Here is a 19,543-nt window from a genome sequence, read left to right as displayed (position 1 = left end):
GAGGCCTGGGGCCGCCAGGGGCGGGGCCGCTCGGCCCTTTAAACCTTTCAGGGCTGCTCCGAGGGCCGCAGCTAGAGTCGGCGCCACGAGGGGGCCGAGCAGGGTGCGGCGGCGGCGGGGCGCTCCGGGGAGGTGCGTACTGGGCTCCTTTCCCTTCCTCCTGGCTTCCAGGAATCACCTGGGGAGTCTCGCGTCCCGAGTCCTGGGGGGGGTCGCCGGCCGCAGGCTCCGGCCCCAGCCGGGGTCCCCGCGCCCAGGCGAGCGGGGGCCGGGCTGGGCTTTCCGCTTGAACCCGCCCCTCGCCCAGGGCGCCGATGGTCAGGTGGTTGCCTGCGCGCCGCCGACTCGCCACCGCTCCACTGGGCCGGCACCTAGCCTCTCCTTGGCGTGGCCTCTTCGGTTGTCCAGCCCTTCTCCCAGCCCTGGTCCCTCAGAAGGAGGGTAACTCCCTTCCAGATGTTACGGTCCGCCTGCGTCTCTCAGCACGCCGGTGGCATTTGGGTTGACCGCGGAGGCCCCCATTGCCAGAGGGTGTCCATGTTCTGCCGTGGGCTCAGCCCAAACTTTGGACGCACAGAGACCCAACGGGAGCGCTGGATAAGGTGTTGACCCCCTTCCCCTCCCCCTTCCCGGCCAGTTACCCACTCCTGGACTTTGATCTCTCTCCACCAGGCCAGGGCAGCTGATGGTTGTGGCAGAAACATCTCAAGGTAGCTGGTCCGCCCCCACTTCCCCATCTACCTCTTGTCCTCCCCCCCACACCACCACCACCCTGGCTCCCCTCCCTCATGACCGCCTGGATCCTCCTGCCTGTCAGCCTGTCAGCGTTCTCCATCACTGGCATATGGACTGTGTGAGTAAAGGGGGGTGCGGGGGGCAACAGGAGCTTGATGACGCACACAAAGTCCCTTGTCCTGTCATAGCCAGGGTGGTACCCAGGGTCACTCTGGCTGTCTCAAAAGCCTGGCTTGGTGCCTGGGCACGCAGCCCCTTGGGACAACCTGGCACCACTGCGGTCCAGCAGGGTGGCCCTGACAAATATACTTCTAGCCAGAGCAATTTCCAGAGGGCCTCTAGCTGGGGGACATGCTGCAGGTGCTGGTGTGGCATCAAGCCTCAGGGACCTCAACTTGAGTCCCCAGCAACAATAATGAGGCTGAATGGGGCCAGAAATCAAGATTGAAGAGAAGCGTCGTGGGATGGGTTGAGTGGGGCTCGGGAAGGCTGCCAGGGTGACAGTTCTGTTCCCACAGGTATGCCATGGCTGTGATGAACCACCATGTATGCCCCGTGGAGAACTGGTATGAAGGACTCTGCAGACAACCTTGCTCTAAAGCTTCCTTCATCTCTGTCCCCTCTTGGGCCTGAGGCTACCACCAGCCAGACTGCAACCCTGAGCCTCACTGCTCTTCTCTGAAATTGGTCCCCAGGCATGGCTTCATGCCACCTACCCACTTCCCACCATCCCTTTGCCCCTTTGGTTACTGCTTCAGGCGGGCACTGGGGAGTGGGATCTTCTGTCCTTGTTGGGGAGGTCTGGGAGAGAGCCCTCTCTGAGGCCTGAGGCCATAGGCCAAGGGCCTGGGGGTAGTCCCTTCCCCCAGTCTACTCCCTGTCCTGCCTGCCAGGTCCTACAACGAGTCCTGCCCTCCTGACCCTGCTGAGCAAGGGGGCCCCAAGACCTGCTGCACCCTGGATGATGTCCCCCTCATCAGGTAAGGCCTGGACATTGGGCAGGTCAGGGAGATCTAAGGGCCTCCCAGACAGCCCCTCAAGCAAAGAGCTGTCCTTGGGTCTCAGGAATAATAAGTATCCTAAGAGCCACTTAATAACAACACTACTTGCCAGTTACTATGGGGCAGGCACTCTGCTGAGTGCTTTATATGCATTGTCTCTTTTCATCCTCCCAGGAGTGAGGCAGCTATTGTTTTCACCATTTTATAGGTGAGGAAACAGGCTCAGTCTTACTCACCCAGGTCACACAGCTAATAAGTGGAGGCACCTGGATTTAAGCTGGAGCCCTCAGATTGCCCAGCCTGTGTTCTGGCTCAAGGATAGCCAAACCAGCCGCAAGGCTCAGCAAAGAGTGTCAGGTTGCCCGAACACTCCTGGGCACTCCCTTCTCTCTCACGCACATGAGCTCTGCTTTGGGGGCCCAGCCTGGAACCAGTTGTTCATGAGGGACCCTGGATCTTCACATAAATCAGTGGCCTGCCTGCCAAGGAGCAGGTGCAGGTAAAGCAGGGGAGAGCCAGTGAGCCAGAATGGGGGCCCCCCGGGCCTCCTGCCCCCATCTTACTCTGTCCTTCCCCCTCCTCGCAGCAAGTGCGGCTCCTATCCCCCAGAAAGCTGCCTCTTCAGCCTCATTGGCAACATGGGTGCTTTCATGGGTGAGTTGTACCCTTAGCCCTGACCCTGCGTGCCCAGCCCAGTGCTCCCCACAGAAAGGCCCAGGAAGCCCTTCTTCTGTGCAGCCCTCCCCACCAAGGGCTAAGGCAATAGAGGCAACTTCTCTCCCCTTCCTTGAAGGCCAAAAGCTGACTCCCACACAGCCACCCTGCTGGCTGGAGCCTGAGGAAACCTAGTTCACCACCTGCTTGTCTGTTCCCTTCTGCCCCTCAGAAGGGGCAGGAGCACCACAGCGTCTGGGGGAAGCTGACAAGCTCGCTGGGCAGGGCCAGGGCTGGAGGAAGGCGTCAACTGTGCTCTCCTCCCCCAGTGGCCCTGATCTGCCTCCTGCGCTACGGGCAGCTCCTGGAGCAGAGTCGGCACTCTTGGGTTAACACCACGGCACTCATCACAGGCTGCACCAACGCCGCGGGCCTCTTGGTGGTCGGCAACTTTCAGGTGCTTCCCCTTCTCCCCCACAATCCTTGAACTTTACCTAACAAGGCCTGGCTGCCTGCAGTGTGGCACCTCAAAGTTGGGGCTGGAAGGAGGGAGAGGAAGGAAGAGGGAGAGAGGAGATTCACTGAAGGAGGGGTGGAGAGGTGGGGCCATGGCCACATTACCAACTGGCCCTTCTCTGGGCCCAGGTGGATCATGCCAGGTCTCTGCACTACGTTGGAGCTGGCGTGGCCTTCCCTGCGGGGCTGCTCTTTGTTTGCCTGCACTGTGCTCTCTCCTACCAAGGGGCCACCGCCCCACTGGACCTGGCCGTGGCCTATCTGCGAAGTGTGCTGGCTGTCATCGCCTTTATCACTCTGGTCCTCAGTATCCTTTCAGGACGGGGCAGCCAGGAACTCATCCTCTAGCTCAACCTTTCTCCCTCCCAAGAGGATGGGGGGTGGAGGCCTAACACTGCCATGTGGGAGAGAGGACTAACACCTCTCCCTTTGGAGAGGTGAGGCCTGAGACTGCAGATGGGGTGTTGCCAGGTTTCCGTATGTCCTACTGAACATTTCCTTAGCCTCATTTTAGGTGGAGTCTTCTTTGTCCATGAGAGTTCTCAGCTGCAACATGGGGCAGCCCTGTGTGAGTGGGTGTGTGTCATTGATATCCTCATTTTCTATGGCACCTTCAGCTATGAGTTTGGGGCAGTCTCCTCAGACACACTGGTGGCTGCACTGCAGCCTACCCCTGGCCGGGCCTGCAAGTCCTCCGGGAGCAGCAGCACCTCCACTCACCTCAACTGTGCCCCCGAGAGCATCGCTATGATCTAAGGTCTGGGGAGGATGGCTGGCCCGGCCTCTGCAGCACCCCACCCCATATCTTCTTTCCATTTATTTTGTACCAAAAACAATTTTGAGAAAGTATTCTGTTGGGATCTGGGCTTCCTCACTTCTGGAGAAGTGGCCATCCCATGCCCACCTGTGCCATAGAGGAGTGGGCCCTGCTAGCTGCCACAGCTGCATGACCTGCTTCCCCACCCCACGGTGTCGTTTTGTTTTTAAAGGTCACCTGTCCTCACTCACCCAGCCAGCCCTTCAGGTGCCTTCTACTCCCAGTGCCAAAGCCAGACCACTGGGGTTTCCTGCTGCAGGAATTGGGGGCTGGGAACAGCAGAGGGGATAGAAGTCTGGTGGAGGTGGAGTGGGCACGCCTTAGCCTACGGAAAGGCCCATTTCTGGGCCCACTGAGCTGCACTGGGATTCTTCACTCTGCCCCTCACTTCCTTTAGGGCAAATAACACAGCAGAACCACGTGGGTATTTTAGTACTTTTTTTTATATTAAAAGAATTCTAATTTGCATGTTTGTAGCCTGTTCTGGAGAGTTGGGGGGCCTGATCTGGGATGGCTTTCCATAAGCCAAGGATGGGAGGAAGCCCTTGCCCCCCAGGAGTGCTGAGTGCAATCTGTTGCCAGAAACAAAGGATGCCAGGTGCCACCCAAATACCCCTTCAAAAGGCTTGAAACCCTTCTGGGCCTCTAAGCAATCTAAAGAACTGACTTGGTCTGATAATCTCACCCATCCCCCACTCAGAGTCTGGTTTGAACTTTGATTCCTTATGAGGCATGGGGGGAAGGTGGGGGTGGTACAGAGAGCAACTTTAAAATATTAAAAGTGGCTTTCGCAGTGGAGCGAAAGAAAACCTGTGGGATTACAAAGTTAACTAGACATTGCAGTGGGAGGAGGGTGCAGGCTAGTTTATCAGCTTTTTTTTTTTTTTTTTTTTTGAGACGGAGTTTTTCTCTTATTGCCCAGGCTAGAGTGCAATGGCATGATCTCAGCTCACTGCAACTTCTGCCTCCTGGGTTCAAGCAATTCTCCTGCCTCAGCCACCCAAGTAGCTGGGATTACAGGTGCGTGCCACCAAGCCCAGCTAATTTTTGTATTTTTAGTAGAAACGGGGTTTCACCATGTTGGTGAGGATGGTCTCGAACTCCTGACCTCGTGACCCACCTGTCTTGGCCTCCCAAACTGCTGGCATTACAGGCGTGAGCCACTGCACCCAGCCTCGTTTATCAGCTTTAAGTGATTAACTGGGTACCAGACCCTGACACATTTTGCCTTCCAACCATGAACACATAGGCCCAAGCCCTGGCTGATGCAGTAATCCAGTTCTTTACCACTGCCATGAGTCCAGATGGGCCAGCAGGGAGGAAAACCGCAACCTGGTGCCTTCTGCAGTTTAGGATCACCTTCCCCAACAGAAGTAGAGACCTGATGGAGGATGCAGAGCCCCTGGCCAGGTCTGTGATCAATACAGCCTCAGGGTGGGTAAAGAAACCTTTAATGAGGATTCAAGGTTAATAAGGAAGACGCAAAGGGCCAGCACTCAGCCCCAACCTCCTCACGTGTACATGGCTCCATGGAGGTTCTCCAGTCGGTGTTGCTGCTGCTGTTTTCGAGCCTGAAGGAAAGAAGGCACTCTGGGCAGGGGCCAAAACTGAAGGCCTATGGGTGAGGGGATGGGCAGCTATTATGGGGCTGGCTCTGTTTTCAGGCCTCTGGCGTCTGCATTGCTGAGGCTCTTACTGCAAATCAAAGTCACTAAGAAGACAGCCAGAGCCAGGGATTCTGAGGCCTACCCAGTCTTGCTGAGGTGGGAAGTGATGGCAGCGGGGACAGGACTGAGGGAGCCCATTATGACCCCTCCACTTAACCATCAGCCCCTACCTTATCTCGTCTATGCTCCTCGTAAGTGTCGTCATCAGTGGGCAGCTCATGGCGGCACAAGGGACAGGAATTTGTCTGAGAAAAGTAGAGTAGTGTTCTAGCCTTGGTCTGATCTTCATAAGCTGATAATCACCCTCCCCTGCTCCCAACTGCCACTCTTCTTCCATCCCCCAGCAGTCCATGAACAGAAAGAAGCTTGAGTACTGGGCCCAGGGCAGGGTGAGAGCTGGAAGAGAAGCAGTACCTTGCTTAGCCAGGGCAGAATGCAGCTGGAATGGAAAAGGTGATGGCAAGGCATCTCAATGGCAGTCTCCTCCTCCTCAAATTCCAAAAGACACACGGGGCACTTGAGCTCTTTAGGAAGGAGTGCTGATCAGGAGAGCTGCTACAGGCTCTGCCTCCCAAGCTCCCACTCCTGAAGGACACTTGTCCCCACCTGACCTGGCAAACCGAAGGACCAGACCACAGTCTGGCTTGGGGAAGGGGTGGGTCTGGCCCAAATAGCAGAAAGAATTAGTGTCCTCACCAGCCTGAGAGCCTCTGATGACTGTCCTGGGGAGGTTCTCAACCACAGTCTTGGCAGCTGGTGGAGGCAGGTGGTGGTCCCAATCTACTACCAACCCCAAGTCTTCAAAGTCCATCCTATTGAAAAGCGACCTGGGGAAGAGGATGTAAAGTCAGAACAAAGGAAAACTATGCTTTTTCTTTGCCCCCACAATCCACTGGACATTAATAAACACGCTGCCCAGCTAGTAGAATAATAGCTACCCTTAGTAGTTAGTAGATGCTCACTAGATAAAAAGCACGATGGGAAATAGTTTACAACTGCTATCAGACCGCCCCAGCACGTAAAGTGTTTATTCCCATTTTACACATGAGGCAACAGACTCAGAGAAGTTACTCAGGCCACGCTGAATAAATAACCTGGTAGAGCCAGATTCCAAGTCAGCAGTGCCTGCTGTTACTGATGAATATACCCACTCACAGCACACGGCCTCAACCCCGCCCCCATGCCTCACCTTCTCTGGGACCTCCCAGAGCCCGCTGTCCTTCCGCCCCCACGCCCACCACTCCCCAGCTCCAATCTTTCCCGCAATCCCCTTGCCCAGGCCGGCCCAACGGACGGCCCAAATTATCGAGATGCTCATCCCCACACCCCTCAGTCTCGCCACCCCAGATTACTCATCTGTCCTCCCCAGAATCCGCTGCCCCTGGTAATCCGCCTTCTCCAGCCCGCCCCAGCCCAGAAACCTGCTGGTTGAACCCTATCCCCAAGCCCCGCGCACCCACCTTGCGAGCTCCAGCAGCATGTTGGTTCGCGTCTCCTGCTCACGGTCCGACGGCTCGCAGTCGTGTTCATCGAAATAGGACGCCATGTCTGCCCAGCCTTCTGAGACAGCCCTCGGACCCTGCTCGATAGCGGCCTAGCGGCGCTGGCCAATAAACTGACGAGCTGAGAGAGGCTGGCCAATCAGAGTATCCGAGGGACGGGCATAGTGGCTCGTTAAACGGCACGGAAAGCGGAAGTACTAATTCGGCCCCCTCTCATTGGCTTGAACAAGTCAGGTGACCAGAGACTAACGCCAATGATGGAGATCGGGCTGGTGAGGAAACGTTTGTTTTGGAATCGGAGCCAAGACAATTCCCGTGGATTTCTGGCGCGGTCGTGTCCAAGTGTCTGGTGTGTAAGGCTCTTCAATCTGCCCTGAAGCTCAGAGGGCTTCGACAGTACAGATGCTAGAGGCCTCTGCGAGAAAAGGCGGCGCTGGCCCAGGGGTTCAGGTTCCTGCGAGCGTTGGGCCATGGCGCTTCCGGATGCGCTGTCCGAATCCCCGCCGGACACGTCTGCCCCGCGGCGCTCTAGTTGGTTCAGGAGTTTGCGTTTGATTGCTCCCCAACCCCGAAAAAAAAATTCCTGCGCATTTCTTATGTGTTAGGCATAATAATAAAGGGTGGGGCAAGCCTCCCCAACTGAGAGAGAGAGATCTCTCTGCGGGAGAACCTGGGGCCTCAACCAGCTCATGGGACTGTTACCTTCAGCCCGTTGCCATCCCTAGCTTCTGTAAAACTGGTGGCTTGTACTAAGACCTTTTCATTCCAGGTTACACATGAATTCCCAGAGGAGAGAATGGGCGCGGAGGAGCTTTAGAAACACCCGTGTCTGATACCTTCGAAGATTCTGATTTAACTGATCTGTGGTGGGGCCTGGGCAATGGCACTTGTATAAATTCTGCAGGTGAAGCAGGTTTAAGAACCACTGCACTCAATGATTTGGATGATAGGTACTATTTAGCATCTAGAACTGTTAGTCTGATGGATGTTTTACACGCTCGATCATCCCCTCAATAGACCCAGGAGCTAAGCGTCATTATGCCCTTTTTACCTCAGAAGTGGCTTGCCCAAATTTGCAGTCTGTAAGTGGTGTTGCAGACCAGCTGCAGGGCCAAGTGCTTTCCTCCATCTTTCCCAAGAGAGAAAGATGCTAATGCGCTCAGTGAAACTAACGCGCTCTGTAAGGGGTAAAGCTCCACACAACTCAGGCTTATTCTGGTTTCTGTCAGTAGCCCTCACTTTACCCAGCAAGGAACTGCTTATTTTACACACTTGACCCTGAATTCCCCTTGCCACTCACACTTGAGTTTGAGCTGCAGTTAAGTAGCCTAGGCAGAGGCTGCCCTGTTGCCACAGTCTTGGTGTGGCTTTATTTCCTTCTTCCATGCCTTTGCCCATGTGATCTTTGGGCATGCTTCCTCCATGCTTCTTCCAGTGATCTTTGCTATGGCCCTGAAGGCACTGCCTGCCTGGCCCTATATGGCCCTGTAGCTTTGAAAAGCCTGAATTCAGGCTGGGCATGGTGGCTCACGCCTGCAATCCCAGCACTAAAGGCAAGAGAATTGCTTGAGCCCAGGAGTTCGAGACCAGCATTGGCAACATAGACCCCGTCGAAAGAGGGAGAGAGGGAAGACATAGGAGAGACCCCGTCAAAAAAGGAAGGAAGGGAGGGAGGGAGATGGGAATACCAAGGAGCGCTTTAAGGTCCCCATCTCTTGCTATCACTTCCCCCATCTGCAGTCTGACGTAAAGCTTGAGGTAGATACAATGTGGAAAGAGAAATTGAGGAGTGGGAAGTGTTCAGAGGGGAAACCATTTATCTGAAGGTGAGAGCCTTATGAAAAATTTTTTGGGCCAGGCGCGGTGGCTCACGCCTGCAATCCTAGCACTTTGGAAGGCCGAGGCGGGTGGATCACCTGAGGTGAAGAGTTCAAGACCAGCTTGGCCAACATGGTGAAACCTTGTCTCTACTAAAAATACAAAAATTAGCCAGGCGCGGTGGCTGACGCCTGTAATCCCAGCACTTTGGGAGGCCGAGGCGGGCGAATCACGAGGTCAGGAGATCGAGACCATCCTGGCTAACACGGTGAAACCCTGTCTCTACTAAAAAAATACAAAAAATTAGCCGGGCATAGTGGCAGCTGCCTGTAGTCCCAGCTACTTGGGAGGCTGAGGCAGGAGAATGGCGTGAACCCGGGAGGCGGAGCTTGCAGTGAGCCGAGATCGCGCCACTGCACTCCAGCTTGGGCGACAGAGCGAGACTCCCGTCTCAAAAACAAAAAACAAAAATTAGCCAGGTGTGATGGTGGGCACCTGTAATCCCAGCTACTTGGGAGGCTGAGGCAGGAGAATTGCTTGAACCCAGGAGGTGGAGGTTGCAGTGAGCTGAGATCGTGCCATTGCACTCCAGCCTGGGCAACAGAGCAAAAACTCCGTCTCAAAAAAAAAAAAAAAAAAAAAAAAAAAAAAAAAAAAAAAAAAAAAAGGCTGGGCACGGTGGCTCACGCCTGTCATCCCAGCACTTTGGGAGGCCGAGGCAGGCAGATCACGAGGTCAGGAGATCGAGACCATCCTGGCTAACACGGTGAAACCCCGTCTCTACTAAAAATACAAAAAATTAGCCGGGCATGTTGGCGGGCGCCTGTAGTCCCAGCTACTCGGGAGGCTGAGGCAGGAGAATGGCGTGAACCCGGGAGGCGGAGCTTGCAGTGAGCCGAGATCACGCCACTACACTCCAGCCTGGGGGACAGAGCAAGACTCCGTCTCAAAAAAAAAACAAAAAAATTGGTGAAGTGCTTTCTTCTTTGTCATCCCATCTACAGTCTCATTGGTCCTCTAGGCATCCCCAAGATGACAGAAAAATAATAGATTTCATTCTCAGAGAAGCAGGCTCAGATGGGGAGGACTGGTTCAAGGGTCTGGTTTGGGGGCCATTGTGTTCTTGCATCCACACTCCCTGTCTATGTAGGGTTGGATCAAGTAGGGAAGGGAGAGGAAGGAGCCATCTCCCAGGGGTGGAGTCCTTTGGGTGATGGGCTTTTTAAGCAGCCCTAGGGGTAGAGACAGATGGGATTAACCAACCTGGGGACCTTCACACACAGATACCAGCTTTTAATCAAAAGTAGCTTTTACTGAGCTCCAGGTGGGGCTGGCCCAGCATGGCCAGTACAGCAGGCTGCCCTCGAGGGCCAGTCTGTGGCATGACAGGAAATGCAGGGGTGCACATGTTGGGGCTGCCCTTTGGCACTCACTGGGGTGGGTCAAGGGAGAGCAAACACCAAGGTCCTCTGAAGACCAGAATCGGCCAGTGCAGCCATTTGGCTTCTCCTTCAGGACCAGCTGGGTCAGTCCCCAGGCCCTGAGGCAGTGCCTGCATCCTGGGTCCGTGGGGCACTACTGCTGTCACTTCTCTGAGGGAGAAAGACGACCAGCAGCACAATCAGGATGATGAGCAGGCCACCGACCACCACCAGCCCCACACAGATCCGGTAACGGATGTTCTCCCGGCGCTTCTTCTGGGCCAGGGTCTTTGTAGTCTTGGTGAAGGTTGAGCTCTGCGGATACCCCCACACACAAAGTGGGAGTTAGCTGGCACCCTCTTGGCCTGGGAGCCAGCTCCTCCCAACCCCATCTCAGTAAGGCTTAGTCTCCTCCTGCATCCTCCCCATCTTGTCTACTTTCTTTCTTGGTGGTTTTTTTTTTTTTTTTTAAGAAGGAGTCTCTCCCTGTCACCCAGGCTGGAGTACAGTGGCACAATCTCAGCTCACTGCAACCTCCGCCTCCCGGGTTCAAGCAATTCTCCTGTCTCAGCCTCCCTAGTAGCTGGGACTACAGGCGCACACCACTGCGCCTGGCTAATTTTTGTATTTTTAGTTGAGGCGGGGTTTCACCATACTGGCTAGGGTGGTCTCGAACTCCTGACCTTGTGATCTGCCCGCCTTGGCCTCCCAAGGTGTTGGGATTACAGGCGTGAGCCACCGCGCCCGGCCTTGTCTGCTCTCTTTCTATACCACCTGCCGTGGAACCCTCCCAACCTGACTCATCTCAAACACCGGTGTGGCCCTTGACTTTCAGCCCTAGTGTCTCACCCTCAGTTAACAATGCCAGTACTCAGGCTGGACACAGTGGCTCATGCCTGTAATCCCAGCACGTTGGGAAGCCAAGGTGAGAGGATCTCTTAGATCTAGGAGTTCAAGACGAGCCTGGGCAACATGGTGAGACCTCATCTCTACAAAAAATAAAAAATTAGACAGGCATGGTGGTGCATGCTTATAGTCCTAGCTCCTCAGGAGGCTGAGGCAGGAGGATCACTTGAGCCTGGGAGGTAGAGGCTGCAGCAAATATGATTGTGCCACTGTACTAGCCTGGGCGACAGAGTGAGACTCTGTCTCAAAGTAAAAAAGAAACAAAAAACAATACCAGTCTTCTACCTTTAGGAAGGTCCACAGCTTCAAACCAAGGCCTTCTTATCTGTTGCATGTCTAAGCTATGGGTGGGGTCTATCTGTTGCATGTCTAAGCTATGGGTGCCTGAGGAAACCCAGAGGCCCCACACTGGCCCTCAAGAAAGCCTCAGCCCCACCAAGGACCTGGAGATCCTGAATACAGCCCAAGAGAGACTTTCCCAATCCTCTCCCCTCCCCTCCATGCTCCCCCAGGCCTCACACCATATCCAGGAGTTGGTCTGAACGCTGCTCCAGTTCGGCCAGCTTCACACCACGCTCCAGGACCTTGCCGAAGTTGTTACGCATAATTTCTGTCACTTCGTTCGCCTGCTGCTGGCACCGCTCCAACTCTTTTCCTGCCTGGACACCAAGCCCGAGGTCAGGGTTGCATGAGGCCCCCACCTGGCCCTCATCTGCCCCTGAGATCTAGAAGCCTCCTTCTCCCCCTGTAGGTGGGTACAGCATGAGAGTAACAGCATCCTCTGTGTAAGGGTATGATGTGTGCAGAGTGAAGGTCTGGCCTTCGGGGTGAGTGAGGCACACCTTAGGTCTCACAGGCTCCTCCCCTTGCACATCAGGGCAGGGCCTAGGACCTAGGTAAGCCCTGGCTTCCAGCAGCTCAGCTTCCTCTAAGCTGTCCCAAGGTGGGATCTTCCCAGGACCCCACCCTCCCACAAAGCTGATTCTTTTCTCACCTGCTCCAGAATGGCCTCTACCCAATCAATGCACAGCTGCCCTAAGGCTTCCCACTGGCCTAAGAAGGCAGCAAAGAATGGGTAACCAAGCTACCTGGCTGGAACACACAGGGAGGAGACCTACCCTACAGGCTAGAAAGGTAATTTTGAAGCAGCACACATCATAGTCTCTGCCTAACCCTTCTATCCCCAAACTGAGAAGCTCAGATCTCCCTTCTTGGGCCTCTGACTGGTCAGGCCAGTTCTGCCTCTTGGCCTGATCCTGCTCCCTATATCACTGCCCCAACTTCCCTCTCTGCCTGGGAACCTCAGTGGTACCGGCCTCTGGCCTCCAGCCTTCCACTCAGCTGGGGTCCTTACTGGGGTCCAACTTACAGAGATGAGACAAACTCTTGGATTTCCCAGCCTGGGCGGCAGCTTTGCCTAACAGAAAACAGCAGCTCATTTCAGAGGACTGGGAAGGGAGGACTTGGATCCAAGCTGGGGAAGGTTGAAATGGCAGGGGAGAGAGAAAGTCTGGGTCATGTGCAAGAAAGGCACTGGGCTTTGGGTGCACATAACAGAGAGAGACCCCAGGCAGGAGGCCCTGGTATAAGCCAGAAGCCTAGGAGCAGGGACATTTCAGGGAGATGAATACCAGTGGATTAGCAAACCACAGAAACTCCTTCCTCTTAGCCTAGTTCCCCACAGCCCATCCCTGTTCCCTTCCCCTCCTTACAAGAAGGGCAAGCTTCTTTTCCTGCCAGCCCACGTCACCCATTGTCTACAATAGACATTTTGGCACTTGACTGAATTCCACTTAAAAGCAGAAAACTTAAGTGTTAGAAGAGATCTGGTGGTCACAGAAGGCCATCTCCCACTCAGCCAAGAATCCTCCGTCAGGATCCTTGCAGCTGCTTGGTACACAGCCTCCAAGAATTCCCAGTGCATGAGTCCTATCTCCCCAGCTGGACCACAGACTCCCAGAGGGAGGGCAGGGAGCAGTGCCCTGCCTTTGTCCACCACCATCCCACCGGGAGGCCAGCACAGTGCTGACCATTGCAAGCAAGGACTCAGTGAGTGGGCCAGTTACGATACAGCCTAACCAAAAGCAATTCTTATTCTCAAGAGATGTTCTCCCAGCATGTTTTTCTAGCCCTGCATGAGTTTCAAGGGGCAGGCATTTGAAACCCAAATAGGTCAATATTTACCCATGAGCTAGAAAAGCAACCTGCTTCAAGAGAGGTCAGGCAAACCACTGTAGGGGAGGGTGCGCTCACAGGCTGGAGGAAGCATTAAGCAGGAACCACAGAGGAACAACGAAGAGAGCAGGAAAACTGCACTCTCACCTTTTCCTGAGTCAACCATCATCACTATTATTACTACTATAGCATTCAACGAGGCTCCTTCATTCAATCCTTTGAACTTCCCCACATTCAAATACTCCAAGGCAGGCTGGGCACAGTGGCTCACACCTGTAATCCCAGCACTTTGGGAGCCCGAGGCAGGCAGATCACTTGAGGCCAGGAGTTCGAGACCAGCCTGGCCAACACGGTGAAACCCTGTCTCTACTAAAAATATAAAAATTAGCCAGGCATGGTGGTGCATGCCTGTAATCCCAGCTACTTGGGAGGCTGAGGTGGGAGAATCCCTTGAACCTGGGTGGCGGAGGTTGCAGTGAGCCGAGATCACACCACTGCACTCCAGCCTGGGCAACAGAGCAAGACTCCGTCTCAGCAAACAAAACAAAACAAAACAAAAAACAAAATTAAATAGTCCAAGGCAAAATCTTGAGAATGGATAAAGACTCGAAAATAAGAGTCACTGCTAGAGACTGGGAAAATGCTGGATATTATCTTTTTATTTTCTATTCTAAATCCTACAGCTGTTGTTACCTTATTCTTCAACAAGGGGTGATATTTGGGTCACATTCTCCAAAGAGCTGGCTGTGCTTCCAGCTGTAATCTGGACCAGTCTCCCCCAATGCGAAGCCAGGCCTGCCTGGAGCCAAGATGGACCCAGGCCTAAAAGAACACATTCGCTCCAGGGAACACAGAGGCCTTAGACTCAAGTCTCGGGCCCTCCTTGGCCCCCACTCAACCAGAGGAAAAAGGACACTGACTATATACACAGGTCTCTGCTAGCACTGTGAGAAATAAAGCTCCAGGGGCCCTGGAAGGAGGTAAGCAAGAGGACAAGGGCCACACTGCCTTACGCCACACTGTAACTCAGCATAATGTCTGCAGACAGCAGAGATGTGATAAACAGTTCCTGAATGAATGGTGCCTATATTTTTAAAGATGGGGTCTTGCTATGTTGCCCAGGATGGTCTTGAACTCCTGGGCTCAAGCAGTCCTCCCACCTCAGCTTCCCAAAGTGCTGGGATTATAGGCATGAGCCATCATGCCTGGCCTAACTGTGCCTATTCTTAAGGAGACCACTTTGCCCTGGGGAAAAGACACATGTAATACAATTAGAGAAGAGTAAAGAGTTACACTGTGCGATACAGATAGTAAGTGTCAGAGCTGCCACAGAGAGGGTGCCATGGGGGGGGTGACCCCTTGAAGGATGACATGGAGCGGGGACATTCTGGCACTGAGAGATAGGGATACACCCTGACAGTGAGGACCAGGCAGAGGATGCGAGGGACGGGGCAGGACAGAAGGCAGAAAAGGTCAGGTACAGAAGACTGGCTCCAAGCGATTGATAAAACTTAAGAGCTAGTGTGGGTTTTTGAGCCAAGGGTGACAGTGAAGAAGTGCTTCAGGATAATTTCTCTATTGGTGGTAGACAGGCACAAATAGAAGTAAGAAAATGGCAGAGAGGCCAGCCAGAGGGGTGGAGAAGTACATCAGCAAGACTGTGAGGAGATGGTCACCAGGCTGGAGATGGGTGACAAGCAGAGCATGGAGAAAGGAAGAAGGGTAAGACAGGCATTTCTGAGACCTGAGGCCAGAAGCCTGCAGGGCTTGGAATTTTGAGCCAGGGCGAGAGAGGGGCAGTTGTGTAATTGCCAGAGAGTGGCAGTTACACAGGAAATGTTCTTGACAGACTGTTGCCCCCTATACAGAATATCCCCTCTATGATACTCAAACCTCTCAGGTTTTTCTGGGCTCAGTCTCTTTGATTCCTCCTATGAAAACGCAGTTCTCAAAACCACACCATCTGGGCCAGGCACGGTGGCTCATGCCTGTAATCCCTGGACTTTGGGAGGCCAAGGTGGGCGGATCACGCCTCTACCAAGAAATACAAAAATTAGCCGGGCAAAGTGGTGCCTGCCCGTAGACCCAGCTACTCGGGAGGCTGAGGCAGGAGAATTGCTTGAACCTGGGAGGCAGAAGCTGCAGGGAGCCAAGATTGCGCCCAGCCTGGGCAAAGGAGTGAGACCCTGTCTCAAAAAAAAACAAAGAAACAAAACCAAAAAAACCTCCCTATCCTAACTCTCCTTGTCTCTCCATCTCCTGTCTAGTATCCAAGAAACTCTGTTCTAACTGTCGTCAGATGAATGGGCGCAAGTACCGGTATAACATTGGCTCCCTAAATCAGCACTCAGCTCAGAGACTAGGAGCAGGGCTCTGCTTTGCACCCCTCTGTTGAAATCCTGCTTCTGCCACTCTCCAGCTGAGTGACTGAGACTGAGGATATGACCTTTCTGACCTCCACTTCCTCTTCTGTAAAGTGCTGATAATAATGACTTCTCTTATAATGTTAGCTAAGGATTATGTGACATATTGTAAATCAAAAGCTTAGCACAATGCCTGGCACATACTAAATGCTCAATAAGTAAGAGCTATTATATCGATGTGGCCCACACTTCCCTAGCTTCTTTTTTTTTTTTTTTTTTTTTTTTTTTTTTTTTTTTTTTTTTTTTTTTAGCAGTCAGATCTCAAGAATTGTACAATATGGCCAGGTGTGGTGGCTCACGCCTGTAATCCCAGCACTTTGGGAAGCCAAGGCAGGTGGATCACAAGGTCAGGAGTCCGAGACCAGTCTGGCCAATATGGTGAAACTCTGTCTCTACTAAAAATACAAAAATTAGCCAGGCGTGGTGGCAGGCACCTGTAATCCCAGCTACTCGGGAGGCTGAGGCAGGAGAATCGCTTAAACCTGAGAGGTGGAGGTTGCAGTGAACTAAGATAGGGCCACTGCACTCCAGCCTGGGCGACAGAGCGAGATTCTATCTCAAAAAAAAAAAGAATTGTGTAATACATGTGGTCAATAAAACCTCTTCGTTTTACAAAATGCACAGCCAAGCAAGCTCTTCCCTAAGGCAAACTTGTACACATAGTACACATAATTGTTTCTAACCTGTAGCTCAGAACTTTATATGGACCTTTGGTAACTAGCATCTAGTTTATTTTCTTTCTTTTTTTTTTTCTTTTTTTTTGAGACGGTGTCTTGCTCTGTCGCCCAGGCTGGAGTGCAGTGGCGCGATCTCCACTCACTGCAAGCTCTGCCTCCTGGGTTCACACCATTCTCCTGCCTCAGCCTCCCGAGTAGCTGGGACTACAGGCGCCTGCCACTACGCCCAGCTAATTTTTTGTATTTTTAGTAGAGACAGGGTTTCACCGTGTTAGCCAGGGTGGTCTCGAACTCCTGACCTCGTGATCCACCTGGCTCAGCCTCCCAAAGTGCTGGGATTACAGGCGTGAGCCACCACGCCCCGCTGCATCTGGTTTATTTTCATCTGGCACTGCAGGCTGTTGAGGTTTTACATCTGGAGCAAGAATAACAGCCACGATCCAATGGGCACATACTCTGAGGTAGGCACTATGGTGCTTGCTGTTCATTTGCTCTGTCTCATTTAATCCTCACCCAACAACCCATTGAAGACCATATTATTAACCCAGTTATTTTGTTTGTTTGTTTGTTTTTGTTTTGAGACAGCCTTACTCTGTCACCCAGGCTGGAGTGCAATGGCGCGATCTTAGCTCACTGCAACCTCCGCCTCCCGGGTTCAAGCGATTCTCCTGCCTCAACCTCCCGAGTAGTTGGGACTACAGGCGTGTGCCACCACACCCAGCTATTTTTTTATATTTTTAGTAGAGATGGGGTTTCACCATGTTTGCCAGGCTGGTCTTGAACTCTTGAACTCGTGATCTGCCCGCCTTGGCCTCCCAAAGTGCTGGGATTACAGGTGTGAGCCACCGCGCCTGGCCTTTTCCCAGTTTTATAGGAAACTTTGGCTCAGAGGTGTTAAATCACCTGTCCAAGATCACAGACCCAGTGAGTAGAAGATCTGGGAGTTGAACCAACACAGACTCCAGGCACCACATTCGTAACCCGTGTGCTAAATTAGATGCAGGTACAAGGAGGTCAGACACTTCAGCTGACTGGCTAAAGAATCACCAAACCTTTTGATGCTACCAACTTAATTTGTGTGCATATGAGGGAGGCCCATGGCTCAACACACACATTCTTTGGAGAGAGGATCATCTACAAGATTAATGAATTCGAGTAATTACTCATTCCATTTCCATCTTTCCCATCACTGCTTTGTTCCTGCTCTGTCCCCTATACTTGTCACCATGCTGGCATGAAGGACATTTCCAAGAAATCCTTGTTGGTTGAATGAGTCATAGAGAAGAAAAGAAAAGTGAAAGGAAGAAGAAAGGAAGTGAAAGGGAGGGAAAGGGGATGGGTGGAAGGAAGGGAAAGAGCTAAAGGGGCAAGAGTGAAAGAAGAAACAGGAAGAGGCTAGGAGATGGATGGGTGGAGGAGAGACCTCCCCAGGCTCTCCTCCACAGACTGCCTCAAATGTACCTGTGACAATCCCCAGGTTTCCCAGTATCCTCCTCCCCCAATAAATTATCCTGCCTTCAGCCTTCACTTCAGGAACGTCTCCCGAAGAGCTAAGGGCCGGCTGAAGCCCACCCCTACCTCTGCCTGACCCCTTGCCCTGCACACCCTTAAGTGGGCTCTGGGCTCTGACCTATTCTCAGAGCCTTCCTCAGCTTCCTGGCCTGGCCTCAGAGCTCAGTGCTACCTTCCTGCCCCACTTCCTCTTCCTGCCTCCAAGTTCCCTGGAGATGAGGCCATCCAGGCATTGACCCCTAGCCAGGCCATATCCATCACACCTCTGTCAGTTTCTCCAAGGCAAAATCTTAAAGCACCAAGCCTACTTCCTGCCCAGTCCACCTTCCCAGGAGCCCTAGGGAAAGGGAGAAACTGGCACCAGCTGTTCCTGACATCTTCGCCTTGGTGATGGCAAGTGAGGACAGAGGCCAGGATCTGCAGCAGGAGTGGGGATGACTCAACTTACGAATGTGTCACTAGGTAGAGGTTAGCAGGGAGTCAGGCCTATGCCACACTTTGGTAACTTCGGTGGAACTTTCAGAGTAAACATCTCCCTTTCTCTTTCTCTAGGGGAGGAGTTCGCCCTCCAACACCCTGCCATGGGGCTGGAATGGCCTCTGCCACCCCCATCTGCTCAAGTTTCCAACTCCTGAGCCAGGCTTGGCTCCTCACAGCTGTGGAAAGGGTTGACGAGGTCGTTACATTTCCTACCACTTCTTAGCAGTGGGTTCTGAGTGCCAGGCGGGTCTCTGCCATTGTGTCTCCTTTAACCTCGCAAGGACCCAACAAGGCAGGTATTACTGACCCCACTTGACGGGTGCGGAAAAGAAGGCTCAGGGAGGTTAAGTGACTTGTCCCGGGTCACAGAGCTGGGATCCTAGCCCGGAGTCCGACTCCAAAGTCGGTGCTCTTAACCGCTTTGCTTCAGGAGAATGGGGAGCCCGAGCCCCGCTCTCTCTGCGCGGTGCAGCCAGGACGGGGCTCACGCATTTCCCTCCCAGGCGGCGCGCGGGGAGTGGAGGGTCCGCCCCGTCCTTCTCCAGCGGTGGTCACCGCCTCAGGTCTGACCCGCGTGGGCCCCAGGGGAGGCCCCCGCCCGCGGACTTTGGACTCCTCTCTCCCACCCCCGCCACTCGCCCTCTGCCCGTCGCAGGGCTGGCCGGCCCCGCTCGGGCCCTCACCATCGCTGCTGCCGCCGACGCCTCGCCCGCTCCCGGCTTCTCTGCCTGCGGAGCGGCCGCAGCGCCAGCTGCCCCGGAGGAAGCGCAGGGGCGGGGCGGGGCGGGCCGCCGAGCGAGGGCGGGGGGCGCGCCTTCCGCGAGCGGCGACCGAAACCAAGTCAAATCGAAAGCGGTGGGCCACAGCGACCTAGGTCCGTAGAGTCGCCTCCTCCCGGGCCCCAGGAGCCTGAATTCGGATGACACCTCAGCCTGGTGAACGGGCATACCTCGGGGCCGGATCTGTGGAATGGGCACAGTGGAATGAGCCCTGGAGTCTTCTAGGTCGAGTTTAGCTGAAGAGGCATCATTCATTCACTCAACAAACACCCCATGAGTGCCACAGTCAGGCACCACACTAGGTCCTGGAGACGCCATGAACAAGCCAGGCAGAGTCTTTGTCACCTTGGTGAGTGCATCTCACCCAGAACCAAAAACAGGCACCCAAAAAGTTTTGAAACTAAAGACAAGTGGTGGTTGCACAACATTCTGAATACATGTCACTGATTTGTACACTTTA

The 19,543-nt window shown here is 53.8% G+C and overlaps 3 protein-coding genes across 8 annotated transcripts; 1 reads left to right on the top strand and 2 right to left on the bottom strand.

Moving 5' to 3' along the window:
• The first annotated feature begins 31 nt into the window (after positions 1-31).
• TMEM150A (transmembrane protein 150A) lies at positions 32-4,191 on the top strand. Of its 5 annotated transcripts, XM_030828158.1 has the most exons (8): positions 32-132; positions 673-853; positions 1,254-1,301; positions 1,629-1,715; positions 2,323-2,390; positions 2,720-2,847; positions 3,036-3,213; positions 3,421-4,191. In XM_030828158.1, exons 2-8 carry the CDS (start codon positions 789-791, stop codon positions 3,660-3,662), a joined length of 816 nt encoding a protein of 271 aa, XP_030684018.1. In that variant the 5' UTR covers positions 32-132; positions 673-788; the 3' UTR covers positions 3,663-4,191. The 5 variants fall into 5 exon arrangements, with proteins under 5 accessions (XP_030684018.1, XP_030684021.1, XP_030684019.1 ...); XM_030828161.1 differs by lacking the exon at positions 2,323-2,390 and having other exon boundaries at positions 40-132; positions 3,421-4,189; XM_030828159.1 differs by lacking the exons at positions 32-132; positions 1,254-1,301 and having other exon boundaries at positions 337-853.
• A 635-nt stretch (positions 4,192-4,826) lies between these two features.
• Positions 4,827-7,002, bottom strand: RNF181 (ring finger protein 181). Of its 2 annotated transcripts, XM_003268753.2 has the most exons (5): positions 6,851-7,002; positions 6,087-6,217; positions 5,805-5,914; positions 5,561-5,635; positions 5,158-5,294 (listed from the first exon to the last, which is right to left on the bottom strand). In XM_003268753.2, exons 1-5 carry the CDS (start codon positions 6,934-6,936, stop codon positions 5,235-5,237), a joined length of 462 nt encoding a protein of 153 aa, XP_003268801.1. In that variant the 5' UTR covers positions 6,937-7,002; the 3' UTR covers positions 5,158-5,234. The 2 variants fall into 2 exon arrangements, with proteins under 2 accessions (XP_012358106.1, XP_003268801.1); XM_012502652.2 differs by lacking the exon at positions 5,805-5,914 and having other exon boundaries at positions 4,827-5,294; positions 5,561-5,786; positions 6,851-6,972.
• A 2,984-nt stretch (positions 7,003-9,986) lies between these two features.
• Positions 9,987-19,067, bottom strand: VAMP5 (vesicle associated membrane protein 5). The gene is made up of 3 exons (XM_003268748.2): positions 18,988-19,067; positions 11,559-11,696; positions 9,987-10,446 (listed from the first exon to the last, which is right to left on the bottom strand). Exons 1-3 carry the CDS (start codon positions 18,988-18,990, stop codon positions 10,237-10,239), a joined length of 351 nt encoding a protein of 116 aa, XP_003268796.1. The 5' UTR covers positions 18,991-19,067; the 3' UTR covers positions 9,987-10,236.
• Between the last annotated feature and the right edge of the window lie 476 nt (positions 19,068-19,543).

Source organism: Nomascus leucogenys, chromosome 14 (genome assembly GCF_006542625.1).
Source record: "Nomascus leucogenys isolate Asia chromosome 14, Asia_NLE_v1, whole genome shotgun sequence".
Taxonomy (NCBI): domain Eukaryota; kingdom Metazoa; phylum Chordata; class Mammalia; order Primates; family Hylobatidae; genus Nomascus; species Nomascus leucogenys.
Note: the sequence above shows the minus strand (reverse complement) of the source record. Positions and strands in the feature narration are given on the sequence as shown.

Coding starts and splice junctions, on each gene's coding strand:
- VAMP5 (XM_003268748.2), bottom strand. Junction 10,447..11,558: donor CAGACCAACTCCTGGATATG/GTGTGAGGCCTG, acceptor GGGTATCCGCAG/AGCTCAACCTTCACCAAGAC.
- TMEM150A (XM_030828158.1), top strand. CDS start 789: ATGACCGCCTGGATCCTCCTGCCTGTCAGCCTGTCAGCGTTCTCCATC. Junction 1,716..2,322: donor GATGATGTCCCCCTCATCAG/GTAAGGCCTGGA, acceptor CCCTCCTCGCAG/CAAGTGCGGCTCCTATCCCC. Junction 3,214..3,420: donor CTTTATCACTCTGGTCCTCA/GTATCCTTTCAG, acceptor GCCTCATTTTAG/GTGGAGTCTTCTTTGTCCAT.
- RNF181 (XM_012502652.2), bottom strand. CDS start 6,936: ATGGCGTCCTATTTCGATGAACACGACTGCGAGCCGTCGGACCGTGAG. Junction 6,218..6,850: donor ATGCTGCTGGAGCTCGCAAG/GTGGGTGCGCGG, acceptor CCTCTTCCCCAG/GTCGCTTTTCAATAGGATGG. Junction 5,295..5,560: donor AGGAGCATAGACGAGATAAG/GTAGGGGCTGAT, acceptor TCTTTCCTTCAG/GCTCGAAAACAGCAGCAGCA.